This window comes from Dendrobates tinctorius, unplaced genomic scaffold (assembly GCF_039654945.1).
Source record: "Dendrobates tinctorius isolate UK_male_01 unplaced genomic scaffold, ASM3965494v1 ptg000162l, whole genome shotgun sequence".
NCBI lineage: Eukaryota > Metazoa > Chordata > Amphibia > Anura > Dendrobatidae > Dendrobates > Dendrobates tinctorius.
In genome coordinates this window covers 70,087,312-70,105,078 of record NW_027361829.1, presented here as the reverse complement: position 1 = coordinate 70,105,078, position 17,767 = coordinate 70,087,312, and the positions used below count along the sequence as shown (strand labels likewise).

Sequence of the window (17,767 nt, the reverse complement as noted above, 5' to 3'; positions counted from 1 at the left end):
TGCCTCTCTCCACGCTCCGGCCCCAGTGATCCTTTGCATGAATGACCGCGAGACTTTGTTATCCCGCGAGACTGTGACATCTCGCGGTCATTCGTGCAAAGGATCACTGGGACCGGAGCGTGGAGAGAGGCAGGATGGCTGAACAGGATGTCGGAAGGTGAGAATAACTATATTTTTTATTTTGATTCTATTTTCTACAGCGATAGCCAGCGATGCCGGGCGCTCGGCATCGCTGTGCTGATCGCTGGTGAAGCTGTCTGTGTGACAGCTCACCAGCGATCACATAGCGACTTACCAGCGATCCTGACACCTTCATATCGGTGTCGGGATCGCTGGTAAGTCGCTTAGTGTGACGGGGCCTTTACTCCTTCCACCAGCCCAAAACAGCAGCACATGCAGAACCAGCAGCAATGTGATCCAGAGGAGCTATCACTGCTATCAGTACTCACAAAAGTATCACTGTATTATCTGTGGAGTTACATGGGACTGCAGGTCAAATCTAATACATTATCATCTCAGTGGGAGCCCACCAAAAGCAAGGAGCTGCTGGCAGAGATAGTTTTTCCTGGAAGCCCAGAAGGCACAGCAGAAAGGTGAAATTCTGCCACTTGTACCACCTTGTGTACTTGCTGAGAATGTATGTTTTTGCAGTGGTGTAACTGGAGTCCGATGGGCCCCAGTGCCAAATTTGGACCTGCCCCCCCACACGTGTTGGTCAGATGTATGGGCCCCTGTAGTGTTCTAAATTCTATAAAGACTTATGAATTGCCCCTTTCATTATGTAATGAAATGTCCCCCATCCTGGTATATATGCCCATCATCCTGGTGCATATGTCCGAATCATGGTATACAGTATATGTCCCAGTGCTGGTATATATGGTCCCCATCCTGGTATGTATGGTCCAAATGGTCTCCATCCTGGTATATATGCCCACTTCCTGGTATATATGTCCCCATCCTGGTTTACATGGTCCCCAATCCTAGTGTATGTGTCCCTGTTCTGCCCCTAATGCATAATTAGAAACAAAAACTTTCTACTCACCTTTCCTGTGCTCCCATGTCGCCCAGTGTCTTTTGTATCCACCGCACAGCCCGTCAGCTGACATCCGAGTGTGCGCCATTGTCATGCGCTGCTCCCTGTGGCTGCACCTCTGACGTCAGCTCACAGCCACTGCATGTGTCACAGTGCAGCATGTATTGCAGTGCAGGGACCCGACTGGTCTCTGCAACACCATGCATGTCGTCTGGATCTGCGTCTTCCGTGAGGATGGACATCCAGCAGAAGCAGGCATCTGTACCCCCGTGCCTGCTCATGGCCTTCATCACTGCAGCCACAGTCGTTGCATCTCTGTGTTCTTCTGTTGGTAAACCAATAGTCTTACCAATGTGTGTTCCCCTCACTGTGTTGTCTGAGTGGTGTTCTACCCATGGGGATCGAGTGCAGGCGTTCAGTGGGATGAGCCCTGGTTTTTGCGGACTCTCGAAAGACAGCCAGGTCAGCAGACAAGAGCACCCACTGACCCATGTGTCTCCATAGTGATGTCACTGACCAACACAGGGGCTGAGTGAACCGAACCTGTAGAACCCGGAGAAGTAAGCTGGGCCCAGAGACCTGTGGGTGAAATCCATTCTGCATTTTGTTTGCTGCCTGTGTTGTGCTGTATTATATTTCAAAGGAGCCCACGGAAGTCAACTGGGTTTCCTTGTTGACATTATTTCACATGTTCCTTCCAGCGCTTCCCCACCCCCATTGTTTCAAATTGGCAATTCTGTCCTTCCTTTTGGTACAACCCCAGTGAACAATGACTTTCCTGCTGTGCCAGCCAATTGTGTTATGGTTAGTTAAAGCATGTACTTTGATAGATCTATCCCCATATTTTTAATTTTTTTTCAATAAAAGTGTATTTTGAGTTCATCTAAAGTATTCTAGCCAGAGGAACAACAAAGTTATGATTTACTTGGGGTTTGAATATCTTGCATTTCATACTATCAACGCAGTGGTGACTTGGAAATGCCAACTGCATCGCTCTTCAAAGTGCCATTCAATTCTCAAAACAAAAGATGACAATGTAGTTTAAGAACCAACAGATCATCATCATGACTCCTGCCCTCAAAAAGCCGAAGCAAATGTGCTTCTGTGCTGCAGAGCATCTCACCTAGAATTCTATATTATTCTCCTGCCCTGCAGAGCATCTCACCTATACCTGTATACTATTCTCTGTCCTACAGAGCATCTCACCTATACCTGTATACTATCCCCCTGTCCTGCAGAGCATTTAACCTATAATTCTATACTATTCTCTGTCCTGCAGAACATCTCACCTATAATTCTAGATTATTCTTCTGCCCTGCAGAGCATCTCACGTATACTTGCATACTATCCCCCTGTTATGCAGAGCATCTCACCTATAATTCGCTACTGTTTTCCTGTGGGTATTCATGTCTGTGGGCAATTTTCTGTGGACATTTTTCACATATCATGTGAGCATCCTCACCTTGGACCTCAAATATCATATATCTGAAACTTTGTGATGATGCAATTGGCAATTTTCTGTGTGGGCAATTTTCCATGTGGGCCATTTTCCATGTGGGCAGTTTTCCGTGTGGGCAATTTTCCTTGTGGGCAATTTTCCGTGTGGGCAATTTTCCGTGTGGGCAATTTTCCGTGTGGGCAATTTTCCGTTTGGGCAATTTTCTTGTGGGCAATTTTCTGTGTGGGCAATTTACCATGTGGGCAATTTTCCGTGTGGGCAATTTTCTTGTGGGGAATTTTCCTGTGGGCATTTTTCTGGTCACCGTTTCAAACACACTGGATGTTCTTTGTTAAAGAACACCCAATGTGTTTGAAACGCGTAGCTGCTATACGCTGCTATTTGGTCATGTGAACTTGCCTTTACAAGTCTGGTTTTTACATGCCAGCAAATAAATTACTCTTTTTGGACTATTTTGAAGCAACTACACGTGCTCCGTTTTTCCCCACACCACAAGCCTCGTTAGGTGAGCTGGTTTCTCGTTTTGCCTTCCACTATGGTTTTATCCCACACTCCAAAGACATACTGATAGGGAATTTAGATTGTGAGTCTCAATGGGGAAAGTGATGTTGTCTGTAAAGAGCTGTAGAATTAATGGTGCTATTTAAGCAAGTAAAATAAATAAAGGAGATAAGGTGATGTGATATGTGTTCGCTTAAGGCCCCGTCACACACAGCGAGATCGCTTTTGAGATCGCTGATTTTGTGACTCAGCAGTGATCTCGCCAGCGATATCGCTGTGTGTGACATGCATCAGCGACCACCCCCCGCCGGGTTTCGTTGATCGTGCTGGAGTGTCATGGGCCATTTTTTGATCATGCACGCATCGCTGCATGTGGCAGCGTGAGACCAACAATCAGCGAGCTCCCAGCACTGTAAACAGACGCTGGGAGCTGGCATGCATGGTAAATATCGGGTAACTAAGTGCGCGCGTCGCTTAGTTACCCGCTGTGTACCTTGGATACCTGCGTGCTCGCGCCGGGAGCTCGTATCCAAGGTACACAGCGGGTAACTAAGTGACACGCGCGCTTAGTTACCCGATATTTACCTTGGATACCAGCGTCCTCGCTGGTCCTGATCGCTGGTGAGTCTGCCTGTTTGACAGCTCCCCAGCGATCATGTAGCGAGGCACCAGCGATCCTGACAAGGTCGTATCGTTGTCGGGATCGCTAGTACATTGTTTAGTGTGACGGCACCCTTAGAGTAAGCGCCAGTTGGCATAAAACAGCTGTAGCCATTTAGCGCCACTTCTCATGACCATGCTTTCATGACCATGTTCTATCTGTTTAACATTATGGCTGTAAAGTCCAGAATGCCAAATCACATTGATAGGCTGGGAAAAATTAGAGTTTCTGTGTTCTCAAGTAGCTTATAAGGTGTATAATTCATTAACAAAATGTAAATGATTTGGCAATAATGAAGCATTTGTTGCATTTTAATCACATCCTGTATGACCCCACTCACTATGGGCAGGTCTTCACCTTTTTATATTCTGTGTTCCCCCTTCTCTATTTAGCATTCACTTCCATTCAGCAACTTTCATTTCTCTCCTACACAATGATGACATTTTACTGTGTCTTTATTACCTGGGCAGATATTTTGTATTTTGGAAATTAACTGCATTTACATATCAATTATACTATTCTTTATGTCTCATCTTTTCTATTAGGATTGCATAAAAGGAAGATGCCTAGTTCTTTATTAGCTTCATAAAGACAAGAAATTCCTATTAAAAAGCAACAAACTAGCAATTAAGCTGAGATATAATTGTATGTTTTAACAAAGGCAGCCACTATATATTCCCACAAAACACGTTGCTGGAGATTAGGAGCACAACTACTTAATTTAACAAATTTTCTTTTCTCTTAAGCAGATAACCAATACACATTTAACACCCAAAAGGGTAATTTATTGTAGAACCAAAATGAATGGACTGATGTGACCACTAAGTTGGTGCATGTTATGTCTGCTTCTATTGCTAGAGAAACTTTTATTATTCTTAGAAAAGGCCATACAGTTAGTTTTCAACATTTTTTTTTCTTTTTAATCATACAGTATGTTTTCTTGGAAAAGCGTCTAGCAGACTGCTTGTTGTGCTTATGAGAATCAAACTCAATGTACATTATACATGAGGCTCTGTGCACATTGTTAAGCCCAACGGTAGAGCAAGTGGATTTGTGGAGCCACTGTGCCACAGCGCCAGGCCTGCATAGGAAGGGTCGTAGATAAACAGCTACCAGGTTTTCACTGGTGGCAGACTGGGCTGCAGGTAGTTGCCAGGTACCACTCCTAGGCAGATCCAGGTACTGCAGCTGCTATCTCCAGGTGTCAGGTTCACTGACACAAACTAGAGCTATATTCAGACACACCGGTCTAGTACACTGGATTGGGGACTGGCCGCACACCGACCGGGGGACAATGTTTAGGCCCTGGGCGCACTGGGACCAAGGGACTTCAGGAAATCAAAATCTCGGAGCCTGGAGGAAGGGTGGAGAGGCACACAATCCAAGCTGCTTAAGGTCTAGTGTGAAGTTTCCACAATCAGTGATGGTTTGGGGAGCCATGTCATCTGCTGGTGTAGGTCCACTATGTTTTATCAAGACCAAAGTCAGCGCAGTCGTCTACCATGAAATTTTAGGGCACTTCATGCTTCCCTCTGCTGACAAAATATTTTTGGAGATGGAAATTTCATTCTCCGGCAGGAGTTGGCACCTGTCCACACTGCCAAAAGTACCAATACCTGGTTTCAAAACAGCAGTATCACTGTGGTTGATTTCCAGCAAACTCGCCTGACCTTAACCCCATAGAGAATTTATGTGGTATTGTGAAGAGGAAGATGAGAGACATCAGACCCAACAATGCAGACGAGCTGAAGGCTGCTATCAAAGCAACCTGGGTTTCCATAACACCTCAGCAGAGCCACAGGCTGATTGCCTCTATGCCACGCTGCATTGATGTGAAAGGAGCCCCGACCAAGTATTGAGTGCATTTACTGAACATACATTTCAGTAGGCCAACATTTTGGATTTTAAAATTATTTTTTCAAGCTGGTGTTGTAAAGTATTCTAATTTACTGAGATAATGACTTTTGGGTTTTCATTAGTCGTAAGCTATAATCATCATCATTAACAGAAATAAACACTTCAAATAGATCACTATGTTTGTAATGGCTCTATATAATATGAGTTTCACTTTTTGTATTGAAGAACAGAAATAAATTAACGTTTTGATGATATTCTAATTTTGTGAGAAGCACCTGTATCTTTCCTGGTTATGCTGTAAATAGTGCCAGCCAGCACAGGGCCCACCAGTAACATTGACTTCGGGGGCCCACTGTTTTTCGATATGCAGATATTACATTATCCTCATTCACAAATTTACATATGCATCTATATATTAATAAAATGGGTAGTTTGTGAAATGAATGATGAGGTTATGTCCTTTTCTGTACATAGTGAAACAAGTGTATTGTAACAATTACTGCTCATATATAGGTGAAGGGGATCAACGCCTGCACAGGGGTTTGTTCCTCTGGGGGCCAGATCGAGCTTGGCTATACGAGAAAGCCAAGCATTTTTTTTTCATTGGAGAGAGAGAGAGGCGGCTTGTCTTCCCTGGACTATGAAATTCCACTTACCCAATATTTCTTCCCTCCAACATGATCTGTTGAGGGCGAGTTGGGAGGCATATAAAGATCACATCATCGTACGGTCCTGCTGAAATTGGTAGGAATGTCCAAATTTCATCTTATGTGCATGAGGGCCAAACTGGGATTTAAAAAATATTGGATAGATGGTTTTAATGTTATGTGTATGTGCATAAATATTTTTTTTATTTATGTAGGTAGATGTTGATGCATTTTAGTACCATACATTAGAAAATATCTGCATATTCGTTCAGTGGCGGCTGCTTTGTTTGTTGTCAGAGTAGGTTTCTTTGGCAACCAATGGTTCAGCATGAAAGAGTCTTATAAGTGGTATCATTGAGAAGCAATCTGTAGTTCAACACTTAGAATATGGCTTTTCTTCACAATTATTTTCTTGATTAGAGTAGTTGCAATGATAACACTGGGGACATTCAGTTTGATGATAACGCTGATGCCACAAACATAATTACCCAGACACACGAGTTCTGTTTTCCCATTTATTGTTATTGTTACTATGTGCCAGGACGTAGCAATGTACCTGAAATATTTTACTTGTTTTATATAACCATATTCATTGTATTGTGTTATAGCGCTAAGACAAAGTTATATCTGCAAAGATAAACTGGTGAAAGGTAATCAAATTTTCCAATATCGTGGCGAGTTTCATTAAAGGGAATCTGTCACCCCTTTTTTGAGATATCCTATAATGATATCATTCAATTGTGTGTCACATAAGGATTCTCTTAGTACTTTTGCTTCCCCCTGACCCCGCACCTTTCATGCATAAATACCTTTTTTATATCGGTTCAGATGTATGCAAACTGCTGCTGTCCGGTCTGCTGGGCGGGGCTTATTCACCTGCTCCCCACTCCCTGTCTTGCTCTACACAAGAAGAAATGCGTAGAGCAAGACGGGGGGAGCAGGTGAATAAGCCCCGCCCAGCGGACCGGACAGTGGCAGTTTACATACATCTGAACCGATATAAAAAAGGTATTTATGCATGAAAGGTGCGGGGTCAGGGGCAAGCAGAAGTACTAAGAGAATCCTTATGTGACACACAATTGAATGATATCATTATAGGATATCTCAAAAAAGGGGTGACAGATTCCCTTTAAGAGCTTGCCTGCAAGAAGTCTGAAAAGCTACAGAAAGACTCAGTCATTGTGTATCACCAAAGTTTCTGCTGATTTTGGGAGAGAGTGCTAGATTTCTATCGGCAAACAGGACGAATCATTCATTAAAATGGATTTTTTCTGAGAAAGTCACAATCTGTCGAAGGCTAGAATATGATTATACTGTTTTGATAATGACTGAAAAGAAATAATACTAATATGATTCACGTATGAGTCAGACGTATTCATGAGCCCAGCCTCCCCCCCCTCCTCAAAGATTGTAATCTGCTAATATATCTGCCTATATACTCTGCATCTGTTAATTATTTGTGAAAGGGGGAAATCTGTATGTGTAAAGGCTCCAAGTCCAGACATAACGTAACCTTATTTACAAAGTTTTCTCCTGAAGTGTTGTGGACCTTCGTGTAAGGGATCGTATACACAAGCTGTAATCGTTTAAACAATGAATAATGTGATCGAAACTCGCAACAAGCAAAGAAGTCAGGCAAATGTTTAGACAGGATGAGAATTGTGAATGAAATGGTTGATCACTACATTGTAACATCAAATATTGTGCAACTGATTATCAGACCGTGTAAATTGGCCATAAGTGATACTATTTAGTTCAAATACTTGTATTGATAAAAGTATTGTACAAACATTTCTTTGAAACTGCACTAAAAAATGTAGTTGAATTAGTGATGAAATCAGTGTTACATAAAGAGTATGTACTCGTTCCAATACTCCAACTGCTACTGCCTCGGACCACGATCAACCAATCACCAAAAGCCGGATTTACTGTATTCAGGACTGCTACGTTTTACCGAAACCATTGAATGAGCGAACATTTACATCACACAGTTTTGGAAAGATGAATGAGAATTTTATAGTCCGTGTAAGCTATTATATGCATAAAGAATGAGCAGGTCTTTAACTCATTCGTTTTCAGTTGATGGGTTGACGTATAGTTAACTCTTTGAAGTGGATTGACATAGAAATATCTATCAGACATTTAAACAGCTGTTGAGAAAGGGATATGGCGGGGACATGGGGCCTCAGAAGCAGCTGCAGTTTTCACATGAATGCAAGGAAAAACAAGAAATTCACAAGTGTCTCAAGTGTTCCTGGCCTAAAACAATGAAGCTTGTCATCAAGTTATCCAATAATCATTAATAAGAAACCAATGATTTTCATCTTTCATTCATGACACAAACCTTAGTCACTATTTTCTACATCAGCACATTATCTATTATGTGCATTATTGGACGATAGGATGGTCTGATATACATTGGTGTGAACAACTGGCCCATTAAAGCATAGTGCAGGCATTGATAGACATCTGGTTTGGTCATTCATGAGTTATCTGAGGCTTTTTCACTGTGTTGCTTTGTCTTCATGTTTGTTCACCACGTGTATTTGTCCTCCTTGTTTATCAAGGGGGGTGAGGATGTGGTAGACCTGATAATCGAGTGCTTGTCTGAAAAGACAGACACTGATGGAATGGAGCACAAAAGGAATCCAAAGTTGCTTACTTTGAACTCTTTGTCCCGATCAAAGGCTTTGGTCGGGGCTTCCATCGCAATCCTATATTTTATTCAGCAACATAGGCCCGGAACTTTATATCTGTTATTTGATATCGCATTTCTGCACCCATTCCCATCCAATATGTAATGGATTTGTATGCCACGAGAATTCCGTTTCTCTGTTCCAGGAAGGAAAAGCAGAGTGTGTTTGAATAATGTGTAAAGTAACCTAGAAGGGAATAGAGAAATGGAACTCAAACACTCAAGTATGAAGAGCCTCCGATATACAGGTTGTTATTCTGCATCAGTATAAGTATCACAATGCATTTATATATAATATATACCGTAATATTACTTTTCCCCAAAAAATACAAACACACAAAGCTCAAACAAAATTTCCTCCTTTAGTAAGTAGAGTTACTATTTTCCCATTAGACATGGACATTTTAAAGGCTGTGATACTTTCATATGTTAATTTCTAATGTAAATTCATATAATGGCTAGTTTCTTTTTAACCTGTCCCTTTGCTAGAACCTGTAAATCAACAGCCGCGGAGACACCATCACATGTTTCTCAACGCAAGCAATGACTAGCCAGGTCTTTCACCGGGAAGGAACAACCACGGGAAGGGCAGTCTCCAATGAAGGAAACCACCTATGCCAAAACATGTTATCCATCCACAGACAGATGTTTCGGGGTATTGCCCCTCATCAGTGTGGAGTAGGAAACTGGCTAGTAGGAGCAATGCCTAGTAAAAAGACTGCGAAAATGAGGATGAGTGACCTCATGGAGATCAACATCCAACACTGCGGAGACACCATCACATGTTTCTCAACGCAGTGATTCTAGAGCAATGCCCCCATCCCTTATGGGAAATATGCAAAAACATGTAAATCAACAGCCGCGGAGACACCATCACATGTTTCTCAACGCAAGCAATGACTAGCCAGGTCTTTCACCGGGAACGAACAACCACGGGAAGACCTGGCTAGTCATTGCTTGCGTTGAGAAACATGTGATGGTGTCTCCGCGGCTGTTGATTTACATGTTTTTGCATATTTCCCATAAGGGATGGGGGCATTGCTCTAGAATCACTGCGTTGAGAAACATGTGATGGTGTCTCCGCAGTGTTGGATGTTGATCTCCATGAGGTCACTCATCCTCATTTTCGCAGTCTTTTTACTAGGCATTGCTCCTACTAGCCAGTTTCCTACTCCACACTGATGAGGGGCAATACCCCGAAACAGCTGTCTGTGGATGGATACCATGTTTTGGCATAGGTGGTTTCCTTCATTGGAGACTGCCCTTCCCGTGGTTGTTCCTTCCCGATGAAAGACCTGGCTAGTCATTGCTTGCGTTGAGAAACATGTGATGGTGTCTCCGCGGCTGTTGATTTACATGTTTTTGCATATTTCCCATAAGGGATGGGGGCATTGCTCTAGAATCACTGCGTTGAGAAACATGTGATGGTGTCTCCGCAGTGTTGGATGTTGATCTCCATGAGGTCACTCATCCTCATTTTCGCAGTCTTTTTACTAGGCATTGCTCCTACTAGCCAGTTTCCTACTCCACACTGATGAGGGGCAATACCCCGAAACAGCTGTCTGTGGATGGATACCATGTTTTGGCATAGGTGGTTTCCTTCATTGGAGACTGCCCTTCCCGTGGTTGTTCCTTCCCGGTGAAAGACCTGGCTAGTCATTGCTTGCGTTGAGAAACATGTGATGGTGTCTCAGCGGCTGTTGATTTACATATTTTTGCATATTTCCCATAAGGGATGGGGGCATTCCTCTAGAATCACTGCGTTGAGAAACATGTGATGGTGTCTCCGCAGTGTTGGATGTTGATCTCCATGAGGTCACTCATCCTCATTTTCGCAGTTTGATAGAACCTGTCCCTGTGAATATTTGCCTCCAGAGGGCGATAACCTAATGCTATGTCGCCCATGATGTATGTATAAAGTAGAAATCATTTTGAATCAATTCTACTGCTTATCTCCTTTTACCTTTATGCTGGGTGTCGGATACAGCTTTATACTGTATAAGGGTTGCCAACAAAAAAATGTACAAAATACCACATATTCATAAACCATAACTACCATTAGTAAATGGCAGAAAAAGAGGCAAAAAGCATGATAATAACATTTCTTCAAAATTTATTATTTACTCAATACATAAAATAAACAAGGGAATATGCACAAAATGCCATGATATGCAGAGTATACAATGATTATTACAGCCGAAAATCAATATTGTGAAATTGTCTACCCTTACTGGAACCTGAAAAAAAAGCTTCTCCTATCTTTCGTTAAAGGTTGGGTGGCAGTAATAGACATTAAGTAAGATAAAATGTGCCATTTGGCATTTACCTCCGAATAAACCTGATGATTCACTGTATGATCCTCTATCAGACACCGCGTTAATCAGCCATCAGTGCATCATTTCCATCCAAACAAAGGCCAGCAAGTCCCTCAGAGCAAAGAGAAATCTCATTCCGACAGTGTTTCCCACATATCTCTCCTGTGCAACCTTTAGTTAGATGGCCCATGGATTTCCCATACCGTCTGAAGATATTGCCAAGTTATTATGCATGCCGTGTGCGAAAAGTATCGGTGTAGATTTATTATTGCAGTGCTGAATGCCAGAATGGCTCACTTGGCATCTTTACGGCGCTCTAGAATAGATGGATAACTTACTTGTTGTTAATTTGTTTTTATTGTTTTCTTTGCCATTTTCTTTGCAGTGATCACCAATGCTGTGCTCGCGGTATACTTGAAGGTCATTGGGATAGATGGGAGCTAATATTTTTTGTGCTGCCCTTTGTAACTGAGTACCTGTAGCTCAGCTTGACACTACAGTACTATTATCAATGCATATATACAATATATATATACACAATAAAGCGGCTACCCCTGATTTTTTTTTCAAGAAGTAGCCTAAAAGAAGAAAATGATACGCATTGAAAAAATAAGCTAATGTAAGAGAATCTTTCTCTGTCCCTTTTATATGAAGAGTCCCTATGTATGTCTGTGTATACAGCTTATACGTAGAAGTATGTATCCTTATGTCTATAGAGTCCAAACATACCTAGATGTAGTCAGATCCTGCTGTCATGTGTGACTCCATTACACGTGACCCAAGAACAGATGGAAGTAACGCATGACTGTGGGTTCTGACTTTGCCCAAGGTTTGTATGGTGTAATGTTGGAGCTATATGGGTCAGCTTTACATAATTTGCCTACTCAAAACAGTAAACTAGCTATATTTCAGATTATTTGCAAAGTTGCTTCATTTTTTAATTCCAACTATTTAAAGAGTACTTTCCATATAGTTGATATTGAGGGTCTATCCTTTGGATAGGTCTTCAATATCTGATTGGTGGGGGAGTGATGATCACTTGTTCCCAGTGCCGGACAGATATGCTCAGTTGCAGAGCGCCGTAGGTCAACTGTATAGTGGCTTCGGCCAGATACTGCACATCCGTTTTAGATTTTCAACTGAGCACATCTGGCTGCTGCCGGTAATGGAAAAAGCTGATCATCCAGGGGGATGCTAGGTGTTGCACCTCAACTGATCAAATATTGATGACTATCTTAAGGATAGGCCATCAATATACAAGTCCCGGACAACCTTTTGAAGTTGAGGACAGAGGAGACTCCTGATGCACATAGCACAGGATGGACCAGAACTGACAAGCTCAAGTGATTCAACAGCCCAAGCCTCCCATCCGAGGGTGCTGTGGTGCGCACATGTAATCCTAGCTACTATGGGAGGGTTGGGCTGTTGAATCACTTGAGCTTGTCAGTTCTGTTCCATCCTGTGCTATGTGGATTAGGGGTCTTCTCTGTCCTCAGCATCAATATGGTGACTCTGAGCCAGCTGCTGAGAGACATAAAGTTGATGGAGCAGGGGGTGTCCTTGGTCAAAAAAAAAAGGCTAAAGGGCCTGTCACACTAAGCGATATCGCTAGCAATATCGCTATAACGTCACTGGTTTTTGTGACGTTATAGCGATATTGCTAGCGATATCGCTATGTCTGATACTTACCTCCGACCGCTCCCCCGCTGGTTATCGCTGATCGCGCGAGACCGTCCTGGGCCGTTTCTCGTCGTCAGCTTGCTGCTGGGCTTCCTGTGGCACCGACGAGCGACGCGTGGACGCGGGCGGGAGGACGTCAGGATCACCTCGTCTGACAGGTAAGTAGCGACCCCCGACCCCTGCTATATCGCTGGTGAGATCTGCCTGTGTGGCATTTCACTAGCGACCACTTAGCGATGCACCAGCGATCCTGACCGCGTCATATCGCTGGTCGGGATCGCTGGTGCATCGCTAAGTGTGACACTACCTTAACACGGGAGTTTCAGAGCACTATAGAATAATATAACCCCTTTGAAGTTGTTGTATGGCATATTAAGGTGCAGGCAGAAGCAAACTGAAATGTCAGGTGCCCAGCAGTTCCTTGGACTCACCATGTAATCACCCTGTTGCTGGTATTAGGAAGCTGTTGCAGCGTCTAACTAGATCCAGTACAGTCCTGTCAATGACAGGTATAACATGGTTGATTTCTCCTGGAACTTGGACTGCTGAGCCTTGTGGAAAAGTATAATGTAAAATAACAATAAGGTTCCCCTTAAGGTTATTATTTTGACCTTTGAGAAACAAACCATACTAACAGAAAAGCAAAGAAAAGCACAAATCCAAAAATATTCTGACCAAAAAAGATTGTTCTTTACTATTCATTGTCGTAACCCTGACAAAATTACTCTAAATAGTCATGTAATTTTCCAAATAATGGTAGGAAATAAGGAACAGAAATAAGAAGTCTATTTTAAGGTAACACTGTAAATGTACGAAAAGAAATACATACTTTCCTTAGTCTAAAAATTGAATAAAAGCGAAAATTATAAGTATAACAGAAAAAATTGGTCACAAAATACAACGCTGCAAAAATCAAACTGATAGCCCGACAAATAAAAAAGGTATAGACAATACACTAATGAATTCTAAATACTTCTAAACTGTCTGGCCCTCTAGGCCCCAAATACCCGGTATCTGAACCAGTGAAATAATTTGATTTGCTCAACTAAACAAATACTTTTGCACTGCCATTGCCCCTAATTACTGGAGTATTTCTGTCAAGAGTGAGACACACATCAGGCTTTAAGTTTGAGTCGAGCGTCCCCCTGCCAGACTGGGATTGCAGTCTGCATAGAGACCATGAAATATGATTGTGTGAACCTGGCCCTAGTAGTGGTTTCGCAGACTAATTTGCAGATAAGGATACAATTTTTTTTAAGCAATTAATATAAAAAACTGTAAAATACTTGCATAAATAAATACCGTACCTGAACTCCTCCATGAAATCGATATTATGTGCAGTGAGTATAGCTCCAGTATGACCCAGGTTCACACCTATCAAATATCCAGCCAATTCTTTACTATCTCATGCTCTAGATGAGCCGACAAACCATTGTTCATTGATAGTTTTTTCTTTGTGTTCTAGATAACATCAAACGAGAAGCATTTAGACAGTATGAAGAATGACGGGAATCTTCTTATCCACACTCTTGAGAGACTCACTCAGGATTCCAGGTGAGTTCCCTGAGGCAAACAGGAATTTCCACACCTTAAAAAAAAGACAGCTTTATTTTACACATTAAGAATGTTTGTAATTGGTTTCCCTGTACCTGTACTAGACTTCACAGATAACATTTAGGAAGTTATTTTTTCTGATTGAAAGTACAAGATTACTTTTCATCTATGATTGATATCTATAGGGATTTGCTGGATAGCAGCGGCACGCAGCTAATAAATCCTAAAATCAGAATTTCACCAGTAAATACAAGTCCTTGGGTTGTTCTCCTTTATCACATGGTCACAAATCCCATTCAGCCATTTCTAGGTATTTTGAATTCTAGATGGAAACTAAATTCACATTTTAAATTCCCTAACACATCATGGAGTACAACATCCTTTGTTAGGCCGGGATCACATTACCGTGTGTGATGCGAGAAACTCGCACAAGTCTCTCGCATCAACACTCGGCGCTACCGCCGGAACTCAGGACCAGAGCTGTGGCTGCATGTATTTCTAGGCAGCCGCAGCTCCGGTCCTGAGTGCCGGCGGTAGCGCCGGGTGTTGATGCGAGAGACTCATGCGAGTTTCTCGCATCACACATGGTAGTGTGATCCCAGTCTTTCTACGATTCTGTACTGTTCATGTTACCTACTTAAAGGGCTTTTCCACAATTAAAGGTATAGTCCTGGACAAACCCTGCTTAAAGGGAACCTGTCATGTGAAAAAAAATCTATTAACCTGCAGCTATGGGGTTAATCTGCAGGTTAATAGCATTCTGAACCTGCCTGGTGGCCACACTTAGGGCCCTGCTGCTGGGAGTAAATTAAGTTTATTCCTCCCGGCAGCGTTCGGCTATCAGTCATAGGGGTAGGTCCTGCACGGTTTCAGTCACCGCTCCATGTTTAGAGAGTGGTGGCTATAACCACGCCTTCGGCACTGACTGACAGCCGAATCTAATGCTGAGCTGCTGGAAGTCAGTGACAGGAGTGCAGTAACAGCCACCTCTGTCTATACACTGAGTGGTGACTGAAACTGTGTCGGTGTCACCCCTATGACTAGAAGCTGAATGCTGCCTGGAGAAATAAAGTTCATCTCCTCCTGGCAGCCATACTCTAAATGCTGACATTGAGCTGTTTCTGAATGCTATTAACCTGCAGATTAACCCCATATCTGAAGGTAAATAGTATTTGTTCACACGACTGGTTTTCTTTAAATGCTTTATTTCATGGTTTAAAATAAAAAAAAAAATGTACTCACCTTGTTCACTGCCGCCATTTCAACTATGTCGGTGTGGGCCTCCACATAACAGTGTCACGTGAGCACTGCAGCCTATGAGTGGCCGCTCATTGGCTGCAGCACTTGCACTTACCTCAGAAAAACTCTTATGTCCAGGGGAGCTGTGAACACTGCAACCCATTAGTAGCCACTGATTGGCTGCAGCACTCACATGGCAAAGAAATGTCACATGAGCACTGAAGACCCGGCGCCTATAGTGCTGGAGCGATGTTAGTGAGAAAGGTGAAAACTTGTTGTTTATTATTTAAATGGCAAACAACAACTAAGAAAGAGTTTTCCAAGTAGCGGACGACACCTTTAATTATTATTAGTTTCCAGTCTCGTCCAGTGTAAAAATGAGATAATCAGCAGGACTTACCAACTACAGCTCCAGTGCTGCCTCTTCTGGATTGCCCTTGGTCATTGATGACATGCTACCCCAGTGATGTCATGACTACAGGTAATACCACTGAGCCCAGTGATTGCCTGCAGGTGGTCACATGCAGCCTGTCAACAAGGACCAGTCGCAGCGGTAAAGATTAAGTGCTGCACCTGCAGTGGGCGATTATTGCTCATTTTGTTATTTTGATAGTGGGCAAGCCAGGGAACATGACATAATTCGTCTGGGAAAACCCCTTTAATTACTTGTGTTTTCTTGCTATTCATTTTACTTACCAAAGATATGAAATAATTCACATTTACATTGTATGGAAATAAAGGCATCCATCAATCTTTGACCGTCTGCAGGTTTCTAGTAAGGACAGGTCCATATTTCATATATGTAAAACACATCTTAACAGAGACGTGAGGATGTATATGAGGTGCATGCAAAAGCAGGCTGCAGAAAATGGATCTGTAATTGTATTACTGCTTGTACTAGTCTGAAAATACCATCTAATTGGAATATGACAAGAACCAGGGACAGGGGGATATTCTACTGTTCCCCCAAACCTCTCACTGAGCAGTGGGGGTATTCATCCCATTACGGACAGCTTTCCGAAACAAAAAGCTGTCTGCCAAACAAATATTGAAGATCTAACGTGGGCAGATTTTGCTCTTATTTTATTCCCGCTTTTCACCAAAGTACTTCATATTTTTTTTTTTTTTAAGTCCTCTATTTTTACTTAGTGCAGTACACTAATTGTTATGGTCTTCACAAGGGGACTTTGCTCACAGGGTAATAATGCAGAATATTCCAAAGACACATCCAGAGAATCCTGGGAGCAATGCCCCCTTTGGAAAAGACCATAAAAATTAGCTCCAAATAAATAGGCCAATATGTCTGTAGTGTGTGGTGGGTTTATAGAACAGAAAAAACATACAGACAGAATACTCGGGGGAGCAGCGGAATAAAATGACATAACAATATTATGTGCCACTTTACTCCTGGTGACGGCTCTTCTGTATAAATATGGGACCTTCGGGGTCTCTTTTACGTCTCACCTCCCATTATTTTAAATGAGAGATCGGCGCTACAGCTCTTACAGCTGCGGATTTTACCGGCAGTATTTAAAAAGGAACATGTCAAGTACTGAAGCAGGTTCCTACATGGCTAAATGGCGCTGATCACGTTAGGATTTTTTGCCGTAGAAAAAAAAACGTGGAGTGATTTTTGTATTTAATGTGCACTGGTAGTGTGATTGTGGCCTGGATTAGACGTTTACTAGTGGAAAATGCTGATTTAATTGCACAGGAAAAAGCATTTACTGAACAGGAATTTCGAACATTCCCATTCACATAACACTTCACAACTGACCGGTGCTGCGAATACAGCAGCTGCATCACAAGGCCGGCCTAACCTCACATACAGATCAATATGGAGTCCTATGGGCAGATCTCCCAGCCATTGCTGAATATAATCCATCCAGTGTGGCCTGCGCCTGACATATGGTACAACAGCCAGAAGTCCTCACAACTCTTATTACAAGTTCAAACAATCTTTGTCTTCTCTCTTCATTTGTGTATCGGCCTCCATTCCATACTACAAGCTTCTCATATTGCCTCCCCTCCTCCTCTCTGTACCCTTCGCTTGTTTGGCTGGGCTGCCCCCTTCCCCCGCCGGGCCGCTTAGCTTTGATGTATATTGTGGTGTGGGCGGCTGCAGA

At 42.6% G+C, this 17,767-nt stretch overlaps 1 protein-coding gene across 2 annotated transcripts in view; it reads left to right on the top strand.

Moving 5' to 3' along the window:
- The window catches only part of ULK4 (unc-51 like kinase 4), a 1,062,038-nt gene that overhangs the window by 983,294 nt on the left and 60,977 nt on the right, over positions 1 to 17,767 (top strand). For both annotated transcript variants that reach the window (XM_073550092.1, XM_073550091.1), the window contains exon 36: positions 14,314 to 14,402. In XM_073550092.1, the coding sequence (XP_073406193.1) occupies positions 14,314 to 14,402 (89 nt within the window). The remainder of the gene's footprint in view (positions 1 to 14,313; positions 14,403 to 17,767) is intronic.